The sequence below is a fragment of the Gamsiella multidivaricata genome (genome assembly GCF_025024155.1).
Source record: "Gamsiella multidivaricata strain RSA 2152 chromosome Unknown BC939scaffold_69, whole genome shotgun sequence".
NCBI classification, from domain to species: domain Eukaryota; kingdom Fungi; phylum Mortierellomycota; class Mortierellomycetes; order Mortierellales; family Mortierellaceae; genus Gamsiella; species Gamsiella multidivaricata.
In genome coordinates this window covers 73,896-89,327 of record NW_026251777.1, presented here as the reverse complement: position 1 = coordinate 89,327, position 15,432 = coordinate 73,896, and the positions used below count along the sequence as shown (strand labels likewise).

Sequence of the window (15,432 nt, the reverse complement as noted above, 5' to 3'; positions counted from 1 at the left end):
AACTGATGATTGGCCGAAGAATGGACTCTTGAGTACACAGGACCGTTGTATTTTTTTTTTCTTAACTTTGATACAAGATCAGAGTATGTCTTCCACAAAAAAATAAGCAAGCTCTCTTTGACTTTTCCTCTCGACCATCACCCACAAGAAGTCCAAAAAAAAAAAAAAAAAAAAAAAAAAGGCGTACATCTAGAAAAAGAAAGGAACAAGAGAAAGTGCGAACTGGATTTAAATGTGCTGACAAAGAATTGCAGGAATCTATGTTGTCCTTGTTTCTTAGTACGGGTTATACTAGGGCGCGCGCAATTAACTCTATTCAGATAGTATCATCACAAAACATGACCTTTGGGCAAGTAGTGTCTTTTTTTTTTCAAGCTGGCGAAACATTGTACTTTAGCCTTCCAAAGCGAGAAGGAAATGGCGTTTGCTATCTAGCAACAAAAAAAAAAAAAAAAAAAAAAGCTCAATACTATTGCACAGAGAACACTTTTATTGTAGGTCCAAGCAAGGCACGAGTCGAGCCCCTCTCAGCTTACGCGATGTGATAGAGCACCATTGTACATGTATCGAATGCGTTGCCTCAACGAAATCACGACGAAATAGGGGAGGGGGAGAGGGAACTAAAGGAGCCTTTGCTCTCGCTAGCGAGTCCTGAAGCAATTGAGGCGCATTTAGGGATGAACGCTAAGAGGGTACTCATAATGTGCAATGACGATGTATATGGCTGCTATAGGACATAGTGAACGCCTCAATTGCCTGATGTGCCTAGTCTTTCTCTCCGTGGTTTTTTTTTTTTTTTTTTGGCTAACCCCATCTTCCGCTGGAAATCCTGACAAACAATCGGACAAATCTCATTCGACGAGGCGAGTTGCACAATAATCTGGTGCATGTGATCAACGTCGAGATCAAGGATAACTACGAGGAAGCCATGGTCGGTGGACGGATGATCCTAAATCTCGCCAAGGATATCGAGCAAAGCAAGGACCTTGATCGCGAGGTTCAGCCGATCCTGAATAGGTTCTAGCAGCGCTATCCGAGTACATCTGTCCTCCATTCCGTCTCTTTTTTTTTTGATGCACTCGTCTTTTTCTACCCTGTCCATTTTTTTTTCTTTTAAAACTAACAAAGCTCATCAGATATCACAGCGAACAAGAGTTGGCGGCCGTTATTAGATATGCAGCTCTTGAACAATGGTTTTATGAATTGGTATACATTGCTGTTACTCTAGTTTCTGGTCTAGAAAAATAAAGAGTTCAGTTACTTTTGTACGCGCGAGCGGGGAAAGGAAGAGCCATCAGGGATGGGTTATGGAGGTTGAGATGATAGTGACAATGACAATGAAGATGGGAAAGGTAGAAGAGGGTAAGGGAAGAAGAAAAAGACTGCATTTAATCATCTCCATTGAGAATGGGGACGGACTCGCCAAGGAGCCTAACTATGCCAAGGTCAAAGACCTCAAAATCGTCGGGGTAGTTGCCCTCAGTGAGCTTCTTCTGAGAGGCAACGACGATACGGTAAGGGAGGACATCATAAGTCGAGTCAACGGGAAGATTAGGAAGTTGGATAGGGGCCAAGATCGTGTCCTCGGCAGGGAGGACCAGTCCTTCCCAAGTGTACTGGGTATAGGCCACCTGACCGGTGGCGCTATCGACGTTCTTCATTCTGCCGGTGGCGCCAAAGGCAGCGCCGCCATCCTTGGAGGTCAAAAACCCGATAAGATCCCCCTCATCATACCCAGGATAGATGCGGATGGTGGCATCGGGAGAGTGCGAACCAAAGCGGGTCAAGACAACGGGTCTGTTGTCCTTCATGTTGTAGATGCTGCCACTGTGGTGATTGCTCAACTGGCCGGCCGAGTCGAGCCTCATCAATTTGGGGAAGCCGAGACTGGTGTCCTGGATTGGCACATCGCCGATATCACCTTTGATACCAGTATAGGGAATATGGACAGCAACACCACCCTCGGAGCGAGGGGTAGCAACGACGAAACCAGAGTACAAGGGCCATTCAGCAGCATTGCCGTTCTTGGGCTCTGTGAACTTCAAGGTGATCTTGACAGTCTCGCCAGGGTTGATCGTAACGGTGCTTGGATCGAACTTGACGTTGGCATAGTCGGCCTCAATGATAGGGGTACCGAGTGGGAAGCTGTTGTTGGCGTTGTACGAGTTCAAGGCATCAGCGGGGACGTGCGTAAGGGTGTAGGTCTCAGCGTCCTTGCCGGTATTCTTGATCATGACCTTGGCCCGCCTCCGGAAGTTGACAGTATCGAGAAGATCAATGTGGTCGGGACAGAACTCGGCCGAGGCCAGGACAGCGTTGAGGATGTTGATCAAACCAGCACCTTGCTTGGCAGCAGAGGTAAAGGTCTCGGACTTGTAGTTCTTGGAGATCGTGGCTGTGTTCTTGAAGATCTTGCGAATCCTATCGCCATGGGACTTGACCTTCTTAGCCTACATGTACAAAGCATGGGCGCCAGCAACGTAGGATGAGGCCATGGACGTGCCAGAGAGAACAGCATAACCACCCCGAGTGAGAGGGTAGGTCGAGAGGATGTTGCCACCAGGAGCAGCAATATCGGGCTTGGAGCGGAGATCACCATCCAATCCGAAGGAAGAGAAGGACGAGGGTGATCCCCAGCTGTCAATGGAGAAGGGTCTCTGGCGATTGGGCCAGGTCACAACGGACTCAGGGTTGGTCATCCAGGTAGCAAGCAGCTGGACACCAGCATCGAACTCGATCGACGCCATGGGCAGATTGCGGACACCTCCCAAAGAGTCGATACCAGCACCGTTGGACTGGATGATCATACCAGCAGCGCCGTTGGTAACAGCCAAAGCGCCACGTTTATCAGACTTGCAGCGGGCGATATCGCCAAGAACCAAGACAGTCTTGCCCCTGACATCGACACCTTTGTAGAGGGACTTATCGCATCCGTCGCTCAATTTACCGTTGGAGAGCAAGGGAACGATGGTGGCAGAGGCGGGCAGATTAATGGTCTCGCCGTAGGCGTCAGAGAACTTGTAGGGGAGGTCGTTGCCGCCATAGGTGAAGTAGAAGAACAAACTGGATTGACTGTCGAACGACGCGACCGAGGTAGCGTGGTCGCCAAGACCAGTGCCAGACACCATCCAGACACCATCAGAACCTTCGTTACCAGCAGGGCCGACCAAAGCTTTGCCGCGGACGAGAAACTTCTCAGCAAGTACAGATATGGCGTTGGTCTTGTAGGAGGAGCCACCGGCGATAGACATGTTGATGACCTAAATGTTCAAGAATACCGTATTGACCAAAGTGAATGAGTGGCCATTCTTCTTTCCCTCATCCCACATGTCTGTGTGATTGTAATTAATAGCTCGATCACTTACATCCATGCCGTCGTTGAAGGCCAATTCCATGGCGGCAAGAATAACATCATCGCCAGCTTGGCCATCGCATCCAAAGATACGGTAGGCACCGAGAGTAACCTCGGGGGCGACACCGACGAAGGGCTGTGGGGGTTGAGGCAAGGTCTTGATGTTCAGGGCATTTCCACCAATGATACCGGCGACGTGAGAACCGTGTCCATGGCAGTCCATGGGATCACTGTCGGGGTTGGGAGTGTTGGATCCAGTGTAGTCATCACCGACAAAGTCCCAACCATACTTGACACGGCATTTCTTGTCATTGAGACCGAAGCATCCAACATCAGCGCCGGCAGCAGCGAAGGCAGGGTGGTTGTAGTCGATACCTGTATCGATGACACCAATCTTGACACCCTTTCCAGTCAAATTGTACTTGCTGTGCAAGACATCGACACCAGTCATGCGGTGACCCGAGGTCGCAGAGTCATAATCGGGAATCGGGTTGGGGTTCCCAACATTGGGCATGTCGTAGAGTGAGATGTGCCAGACATTCTTGACTCCAGGGATCATGGAGAGAGCGCGGCCATCATGCTGGGAATCGACAGTGATGGCGGCTCCGTTGAAGATGTTGTACTCGTTGCGGACCTTATAGTTGACATTGCGGGACTTGAGGGCGTCATGAGCATCTGAGTGCTTGACACCATCGTTGTATTCGATAATGAAGCCGTTGTTGATGATGTTGGTCTTTCCAAGCTTGAGAGAGTGGAACTTGCCGGCCGAGACGAGGGTGGCTGCAGCGAGAGCGGAGAGGATGGCGGTGATCCTCATAGTGAGAGGTAGGGACTAGTGTCTGTAGAAGACTGTGAGGGGTAATTAACGAGGTGGGAAAGGGGAGGGGAGGGGAGGGGAGGGGAGAAGAGGGAGGAGTTCAGAAGGAGGGCGTGATAAGGAAGGGTTATGGTACGATGTAGGGTGGTGAGGTCGAAGATGTCTAAAGAAGAAGCCGGTTTCCAGGGGATGGTAGCCGATATAAATACCATCCTGCCTATCGTTCGCTCCAGCTGGTTCCTGTGTGGGTGGGATATTAATGGCAAGAATGACTGCTGTTTCTTCGGGGATGTCCGTTCGAAGTCGGTTGGATCGTGTGCCGAAATGCACACAGTCGCCGGATGCCATTCATGTGTACCTTCGTACTTGTGAGGTTTGTTACCGGGAACGATTATCCCCTAAATAGATGGATACACTTGCTTCATTGGTCTCGGGGGCCATAGATACTTGTTTGTCAGCCCAGCTGTATTTTAACCTTCTCTGCCGTTTGTCTTTAGGTCCTGTTCGTATTATCCTTCCAATATATGACGTGTCGAGGGCCTAGGTTTCCCAAATTTGGTCCGCACAGGCGCACAGGTGCTGTCTAGAGCGAGATCTTCTTAAATGTAAGGTAGATGAGAAAAAAACCCCGGTTCTCGACCTGTCAAACAAGTGGGAGGAGCCCACAAAATTAATAGCCCAGAATTCTTCTCGGCTTTATTGGTTACTATTCTGAATGTTCGTATAGGGATCGACAAGGCAGCGCTAAGAAAAGAGAGGGTTTCCTGACTCTTCTTAACCTTAATCCATGATAATTAAGAGGCAGTTCTATCGCCAAAAGTGCCCCAGTGTGTTGGATATCATTATTTTGCACCAGATGACATTTGCCTTCATCCGCAGACCTATGATTTCTTGATGTAAACGATGGTATCCTGAGAGATTCGATCTAGGGAGAAAGGAGGACTTTATTTGTGTGAATACTGCTATCTAGTTCTATGCGTAGATAGGGTTTATATACTGGCTGGGTCGATGCCAACAGTGTTCTGAAATGTTGTAGGAAATGGGCAAAGCACCGAGGACACCATAATATACTGAACCGAGCATAAACCTTTTGCAGGCATCCAGGGAAGAGCATACAGTAAGAGCACCATTTATAGAGGCCAGATGTTCATGGGAGCAGGACCAATTCTCGGGCCCAACTCTTGATGGTGACTAAAGTTTGCCTTTGTAGGAGAGTCCAAAAATAATATAGTACAGCTGCTGACACGGATCAAGGCAACCAAACAAACGCAAACCTCGCTACAACATAGGTTGGCACTCCCGATGACTACGATTAGAGGGAAGCAGGGTGTCGCTAACAGAGATCCAGATTACGATTGACATTGCATTGATCGCCTAGCACTGATCATTATTCGATATGTGCTAGCTACAACGCTCTGCCATCGCGTTCTGAAAAAATCATGAATGTTGCTCATCCGTAACGAACTCCCGCAAGGTCCAAAAAAGCCAAAAAGGAATAGAGTTGCTAGAGACGCCCACTTTGACCACGCATGCAAGCAGCTAAACCTTCTAGGACCCCCGTAACCCCCGCAAAAAAAAAAGTAGAGACGCTCACTTTGGCCATGTGTGCAAGTAGCAAAACCTGCCACTCACCCACACTCATACTCAGAACCGCATCCAAAATCGTCCTGTATCCTGCACACTCTCTACATGCCTCGAGAACCAATGCTGATATAGTCTGGCACTTCTCATCCACACAGCAGGAATTGCACCTCTACACTCCGTCCCAACACACATATCCACACGCACCGATTCTTTGGTGCACTTGAGGGCTATCCATCTATACACAGTGGAACGCGAGGATGCGTCGCTAGGCCCCCATGAAAAGACGAAGCGCTATTGGGCAAACGCCCATGGGGTTGCCAAATAGCATACAAAATGGGGCTGTTAAACTAGGGGGAGGGGGTTTGTCAAATAGAATAACCACTGAGAAAAATAAATAAATAGTTGTCTGAAACTGGACCCTGAACTGGAGATAAATTATTGTGAAACCCGCCAATTAGGCGCGCGTTAAATCACATTTTACACGCACGCCGCTTTATTTTCTTTCTTTTTTCCTCCCTTGTATTTTATTACAACAGGTATTTTTTGAACATGCTGTGTGCACATGTAAACTATAGACGAAGCAAATAAATTTTTTACAGAATGAAAGGTGGAGGGTGGGGAGCTATTCTTTTTTTTTTTGCTGGCTAGAGTATGAAAGACATGGGACATGAACAAAAGTGGGTAAAAAAAAAAAAAAAAAAAAAAAGGAGGTGGTATACAGAAAACATCGATAACTGGTACAGAAGTAAAAAAGAACTTTACACGTAAAACATCGACAAAGCAAATACGAAACAAGTAAGCAAAAAATAAAAAACTACCAAAGCAAGTGTATCTTAGAGTTCCTCAAACCTCTCATCTCAGACGCAGTTCTCAAAGCACAGCTGCATTCTGCATTCGTCCAGCAACAACCCAAGGATGTTCACTCAATTGTCTAGCGGTCGGTCGTTTTGCTCCCTGGGTCTGCAACAGCCACCTCACCAACTCTTTCGATTCATCCGATACCGAATTCACCCCCCGCATCTTTGGCACGATCGCCGTCGTCGCCACCTCATCCGCTGTCGTGAAAGATGTATCCGGCACCGCCGCTGCCGCCACAACCGGGAGCAACATCCCCGTCCCTGTTGTGGCCTGATCCGCAGCCGCCACAGGAACCGAGGACGTGACCGTCGACGTACTCGAGGCCGTGCTCGCCGTCGACAAGGACCGCTGTCTCAAATCCAGGAGACTCGCGCGTTTGAACGAGACCTTCTCGCCCGGGAATCCAAACTCGGCATTGGCGATCATGCTCAAGAAGCTCTTCCTGTCCATCCCCGGCCTCCGGTTGAAGGGCAGGAACCCGACGAGTAACGCGTAGAGGACGACGCCCAGGGACCAGATATCGGCCTCGCGGCCGTCGTAGGGTTGTCCGAGAATGATTTCCGGAGCAGCATAATCTTCGGACCCACAGCGGGTCGTGAGTAAAGGCGAGTCTTCTTCAATGACTTTGGCAAGTCCGAAATCGGTCAGTTTGACGGTCGGACGCAATGGGGCACCGTTTCGTGGCTGCAGCAGGACGTCTAAGACAAAAAAAAATAAAAATAAAAAATGAACGGGTAAAACGTTGAACGATGGTTAGCGACTCATGATCCGTGTAACAACAATAAGAATGAATTTGGGGTATTTGGCGGGAGCATGGGGACAAGGCTGAATAAACCTGCGTCCCCGCAACCCAAGAAGACGCGTCCCCCCCCCCCCTCGTCCTGAACAACCTCCCGCACATAAACCCAACTGAAACAGAACATGCCTGGGTTACAACACAAACGTTTGCATGTCTGTGTGTGCACTGTAATCCATCTGTCCTATCCTCCTTCTCCATGTAATTCTGTTCGCGCCTTTTTTTTTTTTCTTTTTTGTAATAATCGTTGTTCCCGAATATCTGGGTAGTAAATGAAACTTCGAAACCTTTTTTGTATCTTTTGGTGGCGTACCGCGTAAAGTAGACCCTGCTTTTCCCCATGCATTCATGCTATAATGCATGTACTCCTCATCTCATAAAAAAAAAAAAAAAAAAAAAAAAAAAAAAACCAATAATAATAATAATAATAATACTAAATAAGCTTCTTCAGGCTGGCCTGGCCTCGGCCCATACATGCATCCATCCATCTATGGGCTTATGAAGATCACAAGGTGGCCCATAATGACTTGCTTCCTCCACTTTTTTGTTTTGGTAAACCTGTCCCTTTTTTTTTCTTTTTTCTTTTCCTTTTTTTTTTTTTTTTTTTTTTTTTTTTGGGACTGAATGCCTTGTCTTTTCCTCTGTCGGATAGACTTGGTTGCGACGGTGATGGTGGCGATGGTGGCGATGGTGATGGTGGTATGAGGCAAATATGTGTGTGGGGTCACTAGTAAAATTATTCAAACGGACGATTTCCGACTTACTCTCTAGTTTCAGATCCCGGTGAACAATGTTGTGCTGGTGCAAATAGTTCACGGCTAAGTATTTGGGGTTTTTTTCATACAAGGGACAATAAAGAATAGAGATCATCAAAAAAAAAAAAAAAAAAAAAGATGCATTGTCAGTTTGAGTGATACGCATGAATCTGGACAGGGCTTTCTGCACCCTGACACACCTGACAAAGTCTTTTGTCTTTTTTTTTTTTTTTTTTTTGAGGGGAGGGGGCCTTTGCTCACCATCGACAATCTCTGCGAAAATACACTGGATGTCCTGCTCGGACGCCTTGGAACGCTTCTCGGCAACGAACTCAAAGAGCTCTCCTCCGGATGCATAGTCCAGAACAATACACATCTGTGTCGAAGTCTCGACTACCTCACGGAACCCGATGATGTTGGGATGATGGATCGACTATGCAAGAATTTGAATTCAAAATCAGGTAGAGCGTGGAAAAGTTAGTGAGAATATTTAAGGTTACCTCACGACTGACTGCAGAGGGGGTGTGCATAAAAAAAAAAAATTATTCAAATAATGATGACTCCAAATGACAGTAAAAAGCAATAATAATAATAATAATAATAATAATAAAAAGAAAAAAACGTGGCATGAGGGGCCCATTGTTTGTGGATGATCTAATTTACCTTCAATAGATCCGACTCTCTTCGTACACTGATCCCCAGCCGGTCGCTGGATTGGATCATGGCACGGCTCATCACCTTGATCGCAACATGATCACCCGTCCGCGTGTCAACCGCCATTTTAACCTCCGAAAAGCTACCCTGCCCAATGCTATGGAGCAGTTTGTAAGGGCCTACAGTGTTTTTGAGACCCGGATAGATTTTACGCTGACTTGAGCTGGGAGGACCGGAATTCACACTGCTGGGCGCAGCAGCCGCTACTGCTGTATCGTCTGTAGCATCGGCTGTCGAAGAGTCCTGCTCTCCCATCGAGGTTTCGGAACTGTCTTGGTCACTGGACTTGCTCACAGACTGCGAAGACACCCAGCTCGAGAGGGTTGATGCAGGAAGAGGGTCTCGAAAGGGATTGGATGTGGAGGACAGACTTGTTCGGGCTAAGGGAGACGGGAGATTTGAGAATAAGCTAGACTGCGAACTCGAAGGGGTGAGCAAGGGATTTTGATTGGGGAGATGACGACGAAGGTGGGGCATCTGTATTTGCAGTGGTGGGTGAGGATGAAGATGACGATGACGCGCCCCGTCTCCGTCGCTGCTACCTCCTCCCCCGCCAGAGCCGTTGTTGCTGTTGCTGCTGCTGTTGCTGTTATTGTTGATATCGTTGTTGTTGGTATCGTTGTTGCTGATGTGGAGTGGAGATGAAGATCGGGCGGCGACCGGCGAGGCATGTGAGAGGGCTGTGTTCGAAAGTGAGCGTGTCACTGCAAGTCCTGAGGCGAGACCGGATTCTGTGCCCAGGGTCGAGAGCGAGCCCAGGCTGGGTAAAACCCCCGCGGCGTTCGGATGGGCGAGCAAGTCCGACGTAGAGAGCGCAAAGATGTTGTTGCCATGATTGTTCGAGTGTGCCTGAGTGTGAGAGAGCGACCGATGATGGTGAGCATGGTAGGCGGAAGCGTATCTAGATTTTTTCGGCCCCATCATCTCTAGTCGGTCTGCTGGGTTCACGACGGGCGTTGCAGCCGAAGAATCGTTCTTTTGTGAGCTGATGATGAGAGGCGGGGGCGGAGACCGGGCAGTTGCATTGGAGGTAGGGGATTTGGGCATAGGAGCCAGACGGGGAGGGGGTGTTGGTGTTGGGGTGCTGCTGTAGAAGGCATGGTCCCAGTAGGACTTTGGTAAGGGAGCAGGTTCCGGGACAATTGGTTTTGAAGGGAAGAGCGAGGGCACCAGGGCATCCTCGTCGGTGTCTTTGTCGACTGTGGATGCTGCATGACCGATAGTCGTCTTTGTCAAGGAAGAAGGAGTTTTGGCAGAAGAGGGATTGGAGTGTATATGCCCTCGGTTGGAGACAGCTGCGGTGGGAGTGGAGTCCATTGAGGGAAGTGAGGATGGAACCTGAAAGGGAATCGAGGGAAGAGAAGTGGAGGGAAAGGAAAGGGGATGGACGTGTTGAAAGTAGGGTGGGAAATCAAGGCGGGGGAGAATGTGCCCTTGTTATTGTTGTTGTTTACGAGGGGTTTGACAAAGAGTGGGAAAGAGGGTGAAGAAAGAAGGAGCGGGAAACAAAGGAATCTGCAGAAGAAGAGGCGCGAGGAGGAGAAGGAGGAGGAGGAGGATTCGAGAGGAATGGATGGTGAATGAAGAAAAAAAAAAGAAGTGAGTGAATGAGTGTACACTTCTGATGGAGGTGTGAGAAGAATGAAGAGAGGAATGTCGCCCTGCACCACACATCCGCTGAGACGAATAAAGGCGCGGAGTGTGTCCATGGGAGGCGCAAGCAGGCCATTCAAGTCATATTTATCATATTTAAGAGAAACACATTGCAAAGCGCAGACAAATTGGATGCAACCCATGCCCAACACGTCGCAGCCTTTGCTTGTTTTGTTGTTAAATAGGGTAGAAGGGGAAAAAACAAAAACTCGTGGTCCAATAAAGATGAGTTTACCCACCGTTGGATGCCGTGGGGGAATAAAAACCTGAAAGCAAAAAAAGGCTTTCCACAACAGAGTATGCACGCACATGTGCCCACATATCACGATGAATCATTCATTCATTTATTACTCCAAGACAGGTATCCGACCTGGGCATCCATCCTTCCATTTGGCATGCGCAGCGGCGCTCTATGTACGTTCGTCTCCGTTCACGCATCCTTCACTCTCCTTCGCTCTCAATACGCCCACGCGCCTTTTCCTGCTCTCGCTTTGCAACGGGTGAGAGCACCGCTCAGCAGGGTGTTGACCTACGGCCATGCTTTATCAGGCAGAGCTCTCTGCTTTTTTGCTCTCCACTGGTGATCTCCCTCTTTATCATGTCGTTACCAGGGATACAATGTTCTGGACGCGACGATCGAGTACATCCGCGACTGGAGCCAAGATATGCTTCGAGTGGCACGTTCTTTTAGAGAAAGAGAAGAGAGATGTGGAGTGGAGATGCGAGAAAAGAAAAAAAAAGAAAAAAAAAAAAGGCGTGACACGTTGCAGCAGAAGGGAATAATACATGGGTCCTGCACCATCGACGAACAACTTCCCAACGTGCCGTATTCTTTATTTTCTTTGTGTTCGCTTTCTATCCCTCTTTTTTTTTTTCATCCCATCCCATCCATCTATTCCCCCTTTTATCCTCCCTTTAGCTACATCTTCGAAAAGCCATGGCCCAGAACGACGCTTACGATTTCCTTTTCAAGATTGTCCTCATCGGCGACTCTGGTGTCGGCAAGTCCAACTTGCTCAGCCGATTCACCCGTGGCGACTTCAATCTCGAATCAAAGTCAACCATCGGTGTTGACTTTGGTGCCAGAACCGTCCAAGTCGAGGACGGCAAGATGATCAAGGTATTTTTTTTCTTTTTTAACCAACTCAAACTCGACCCAAACTGACATGCCCTGTTCATTTCACCACTTTTTTTTTTAAAAAGAAAAAAAAGTGTGGACACGACTGAAGGGCGCGATGAGATGATGACAATGTTGCCATCCAACTGGCGACTGTCTTTGGACAGATGACCAAAGCGACCGACAAACGCTTCAATGGCTGTGTATGACTCGGTACTTGACTTGGCAACGGGCCACAATATCACACATGATTCGCGGGCAGGGCAGCCCGCAGGATCAAAGGGGGTTGGGGGAAGGGGGGGAGATGGAGGACGACAGGAGTCGTTTGGACGCAGTGCATCTGTGGTCCTCTTTTTTCTTCTTTCTTTCCTTTTTTCTTTTTTTGCATCGCCATGGGTATCATCTCTAGTGCTGAAGATGCAACTCAGCCTTGAAAGGGTCTAGTTCTAACCAAGGATCATGTTATTTTCTCCCTCACCCTTCTAGGCCCAGATTTGGGATACAGGTAATAGCTCTATTCCTTCTAGACTAAAAAAGCAGCCGCTATATGTCTACTGACTGAACCAGTGAATAACCCTCTCCCTCATCGCCTTGTTGTCCTTTGTCTACATCTCACACAGCTGGTCAGGAGCGTTACAGAGCCATTACGTCGGCCTATTACCGTGGAGCTGTGGGCGCGTTGTTGCTGTACGATATCACGCAGCACGGCACATACGAGTCTGTGTCAAGATGGCTCTCGGAAGTTCGCGAGCATGCGGATTCGAACATCATTGTGATGCTGGTCGGTAACAAGTCGGATTTGAGACATCTGCGCTCGATCCACACGGAGGAGGCCAAGACCTTTGCGGAGGAGAACGGATTGATGTTCATCGAGACCTCGGCCCTGGACGCGACGAACGTTGACATGGCCTTCACTCGGTTGTTGACTGAGGTAAAGAAGAAGAAAGAAAGAAATCATTGAGCGGGAGCAGAAAAATGGTCTGCGTCATCCATGGCATAGCTGGACAGTGTATTGACTCGTATTTTCTTTTTTCTTTTTTTTTTTCTTTTTTTTTTTGTCTCTCCATTCTCTCTTGTGGGGTTTGTTTGCGCTGCAATACAAAAGATCTACAAGGTTGTGACGAATCATATGCCAAAGGAGGGTGGCAAGGATGAACTCAAGGCTGGAGGCGCTTCGATCAGCATAACGCCAACTCCCCAGGACAAGCCTGCCGGTAACGGATGCTGCTAAGCAATCAAAAGTGCCGTCCTGCATGCGAACGGAGCGTAAGGAAGAAGTCGTCTTGACGACACGGAAGCAAGCAAGGTCAGGCATACACAAGCAGAGGAAAGAAAGGCCAGCGGACAGCGGACATGAAAAGTGCTGGAGCGAAGCCCTTCCCCTCCTCCAAAAAAAAAAAAAGAAAGGAAAAAAAGAAAAAAAAAAGAAAAGAAGGACGGGAAGGGGGGAAGGACATCAGCCGCGCGGCTGTTGCTGTTCTTGTTGTCATATTCGTGTATATTCACTTCACTACTAGTTTTCTATGGAATAAATCAAGTCCAGACATCACATTAAACTACAGTACTGCAAATGGCCATGGTGCTAATGTTCGTCTTTTTTTGGCTCGATGTCTGCTTTACCCCGCAAAACACATAAATGAACATTCCCCTCTGTAATTGACCGAGATGACATAATAGTGCGGAAGGATTGTCTCCCGCGCAGACCCTGTTTGAACTGGTTTTTGTACGCCCATTGCAACAAGACGATAAGAGACCTTCTTGGTCTCTCTTCTGGGAAGGATGGACATCCTTCTGCATCCAAGCATCCGAATGTCCACGAGTGTGGTAGGTAGTGCTTGGGAGGGGTGACCTCTGGTCTCGGGTAAGGCACGTACGGGTAGCGGGTAATGAGTAACAGAGGAGGAGGGGGGCGCAAAAGGGACGCGAGACAACGGTGATGACCAATTGAGGCAATGGGGGATGAAACCGTTTTCATATCCACTCTCTCTTCTTCTCACGACACCTTTCTTTTTTCTTTTTCTTTTTTTAAGGCAGCAGTCTTTTTCCTTTTTGCCACCTTTTCCCCTCTTCTCTTCTCTCTCTTCACATTCCCTTTTTCTTTCCAAAACAACGACAACGCCCGCGATATAATAATACCTTATATTTCTTCTTTTTTTTCCTTTTTACCTCCAACAATGGATCCCACAAAACACCAGCAGCATCCGGTGCTCGACACCCTGGAACAGACCCGGATGAGCCAGCACGAAGGACCCTTCCCACACTCTGCGACCGCGACCCGAGGAGGAGGAGGAGGAGGACTCCACCCGCTCGACGGCGTTGGCACCGATGTCGTCGACCAGATCCTGCAACAATCCGAGGCCGTTCCCTTGACCAAGACATCGACACCCGAACGACCCCAAGAGTCTCATAGGAGGAAACCATCGTCCGACGACTACCCTGTGTCCATGAGCCCATCATCTTCACCCACGCAATCCAAAGTCACACTCGACCCCACTACCGTCGAGTCTTCTTCAAGGGACAAGAACATGAAGGAGACCAAGGCGGCGGTGGCGGGGACGAACTTGAGTCCGACGCTGAGTGGTATGACGACGGCGACGACGGCGACGCAAGCGGATCGGAGCTGGCAGTCACTGGCGAGCATGAGTTCGAACCAGCTCCCCTCAAAGGCGATTATGGATTCGATGGAGAGGGGTGGCGCAGGCACGGGTGCGGGACATGAGTACGAGCATGATAAGCCGTCGGTCTTGCCGGAGATCCTTCCGGGGTTCAAGGGCCGTATGGCGGATATTCATCATGCGACGTTTAAGAGTGTTGCGGAGGGATCACATCCGAGCAGTGGCGGTAATGTGCTTGGAAACGATGGTGGGGATGGAAACGGTAAGGGACTTTTTTTTTTTTTATAATAACATAACGTAATGTGGGGTTGATGAAAAACGACACTATGGGTGTCAAGGTGCCATGATCAGTAGCAGCAGCATCAGCATCAACAGCATCAGCATCAACAGCATCAGCACCATCATCATCAGCAACAGCAGCAGTGACGGAACCGAAAAATGGCGGCAAACCATAAATTAACAAGAAGCATCTTTATGTCTTTCAAATCCATCCGCCACCCTAAAGATGTCCATAGGAGACTCTCCAAGAGCTCGATCCTCTACGAATCCTCCGACCTCCCTCCACCATCCGCCGATTATCCCACCAGCGCGAGCACAGGTACGAGCCCACCCTCCAAGACCCTAGTCCAAGGCGGCCAGGGCGGCCGTCGCTGGTCCCACGAGCTCTCCCCCGAGAAGGCCGGTCTCGTCGGCTCCGTCCTCGAGGTCGCCGGGTTACTCAAAGACGTCGTCCTCGACAAAATCCAACAACGACCCCCCGCCCATTCTCCTTCTTCTTCCATGGCGACGACAACGACAACGACAGGTACGACAGGCACGGCGGCTGGAGGTCTTTCTGCAGAGGAGAAGCTAGAAGCCGCCAAGGTCGCGTTCGGCGGGGCGGAAGAAGCGGGTGATCAGACTATCTATCTGGAGGGACTTCAGGACCATCTGAGGCATGAGCAAGCTGCAGCAAAGGAGGCAGCAGCTGCCAAGGAAGTAGCCGCAGGAAAGGCCGGAGGTCTGGAAGCAAAGGATCTGTTAGGATCGGCTCCGGATGTCGCACAGGAGCATCGCAAGTCTGTTTTCCACCTGGCCGCGAACCCAGAGACGAGGAAGACTATGTTGTTGGACCATCCAGAATCTTTGGGATATCATCCCAGGGACTCTGTCTGAGGGAGTCCCTCCACAG

At 49.1% G+C, this 15,432-nt stretch overlaps 4 protein-coding genes across 4 annotated transcripts; 3 read left to right on the top strand and 1 right to left on the bottom strand.

Moving 5' to 3' along the window:
* Positions 1 to 6,623: 6,623 nt before the first annotated feature.
* Positions 6,624 to 9,131, bottom strand: BC939DRAFT_401037 (kinase-like domain-containing protein; the record flags this gene model as incomplete). Its single annotated transcript, XM_051552581.1, has 4 exons — positions 6,624 to 7,309; positions 8,172 to 8,225; positions 8,424 to 8,595; positions 8,826 to 9,131. 4 exons carry the CDS (start codon positions 9,129 to 9,131, stop codon positions 6,624 to 6,626), a joined length of 1,218 nt encoding a protein of 405 aa, XP_051408743.1.
* A 2,228-nt stretch (positions 9,132 to 11,359) lies between these two features.
* Positions 11,360 to 13,191, top strand: BC939DRAFT_461990 (rab11 protein). The gene is made up of 4 exons (XM_051557063.1): positions 11,360 to 11,649; positions 12,133 to 12,151; positions 12,267 to 12,577; positions 12,752 to 13,191. Exons 1-4 carry the CDS (start codon positions 11,467 to 11,469, stop codon positions 12,875 to 12,877), a joined length of 639 nt encoding a protein of 212 aa, XP_051408742.1. The 5' UTR covers positions 11,360 to 11,466; the 3' UTR covers positions 12,878 to 13,191.
* A 439-nt stretch (positions 13,192 to 13,630) lies between these two features.
* BC939DRAFT_278210 (uncharacterized protein) lies at positions 13,631 to 14,759 on the top strand. Its single transcript, XM_051551187.1, has one exon. It carries the CDS (start codon positions 13,821 to 13,823, stop codon positions 14,547 to 14,549), a length of 729 nt encoding a protein of 242 aa, XP_051408741.1. The 5' UTR covers positions 13,631 to 13,820; the 3' UTR covers positions 14,550 to 14,759.
* BC939DRAFT_521501 (uncharacterized protein) lies at positions 14,694 to 15,416 on the top strand (the record flags this gene model as incomplete). The annotated part of the gene is made up of 1 exon (XM_051561215.1): positions 14,694 to 15,416. The coding sequence occupies exon 1, from the start codon at positions 14,700 to 14,702 to the stop codon at positions 15,414 to 15,416; it is 717 nt and encodes a 238-aa protein (XP_051408740.1). The 5' UTR covers positions 14,694 to 14,699.
* Positions 15,417 to 15,432: the final 16 nt, after the last annotated feature.

Coding starts and splice junctions, on each gene's coding strand:
- BC939DRAFT_461990 (XM_051557063.1), top strand. CDS start 11,467: ATGGCCCAGAACGACGCTTACGATTTCCTTTTCAAGATTGTCCTCATC. Junction 12,578..12,751: donor TCACTCGGTTGTTGACTGAG/GTAAAGAAGAAG, acceptor GCAATACAAAAG/ATCTACAAGGTTGTGACGAA.
- BC939DRAFT_278210 (XM_051551187.1), top strand. CDS start 13,821: ATGGATCCCACAAAACACCAGCAGCATCCGGTGCTCGACACCCTGGAA.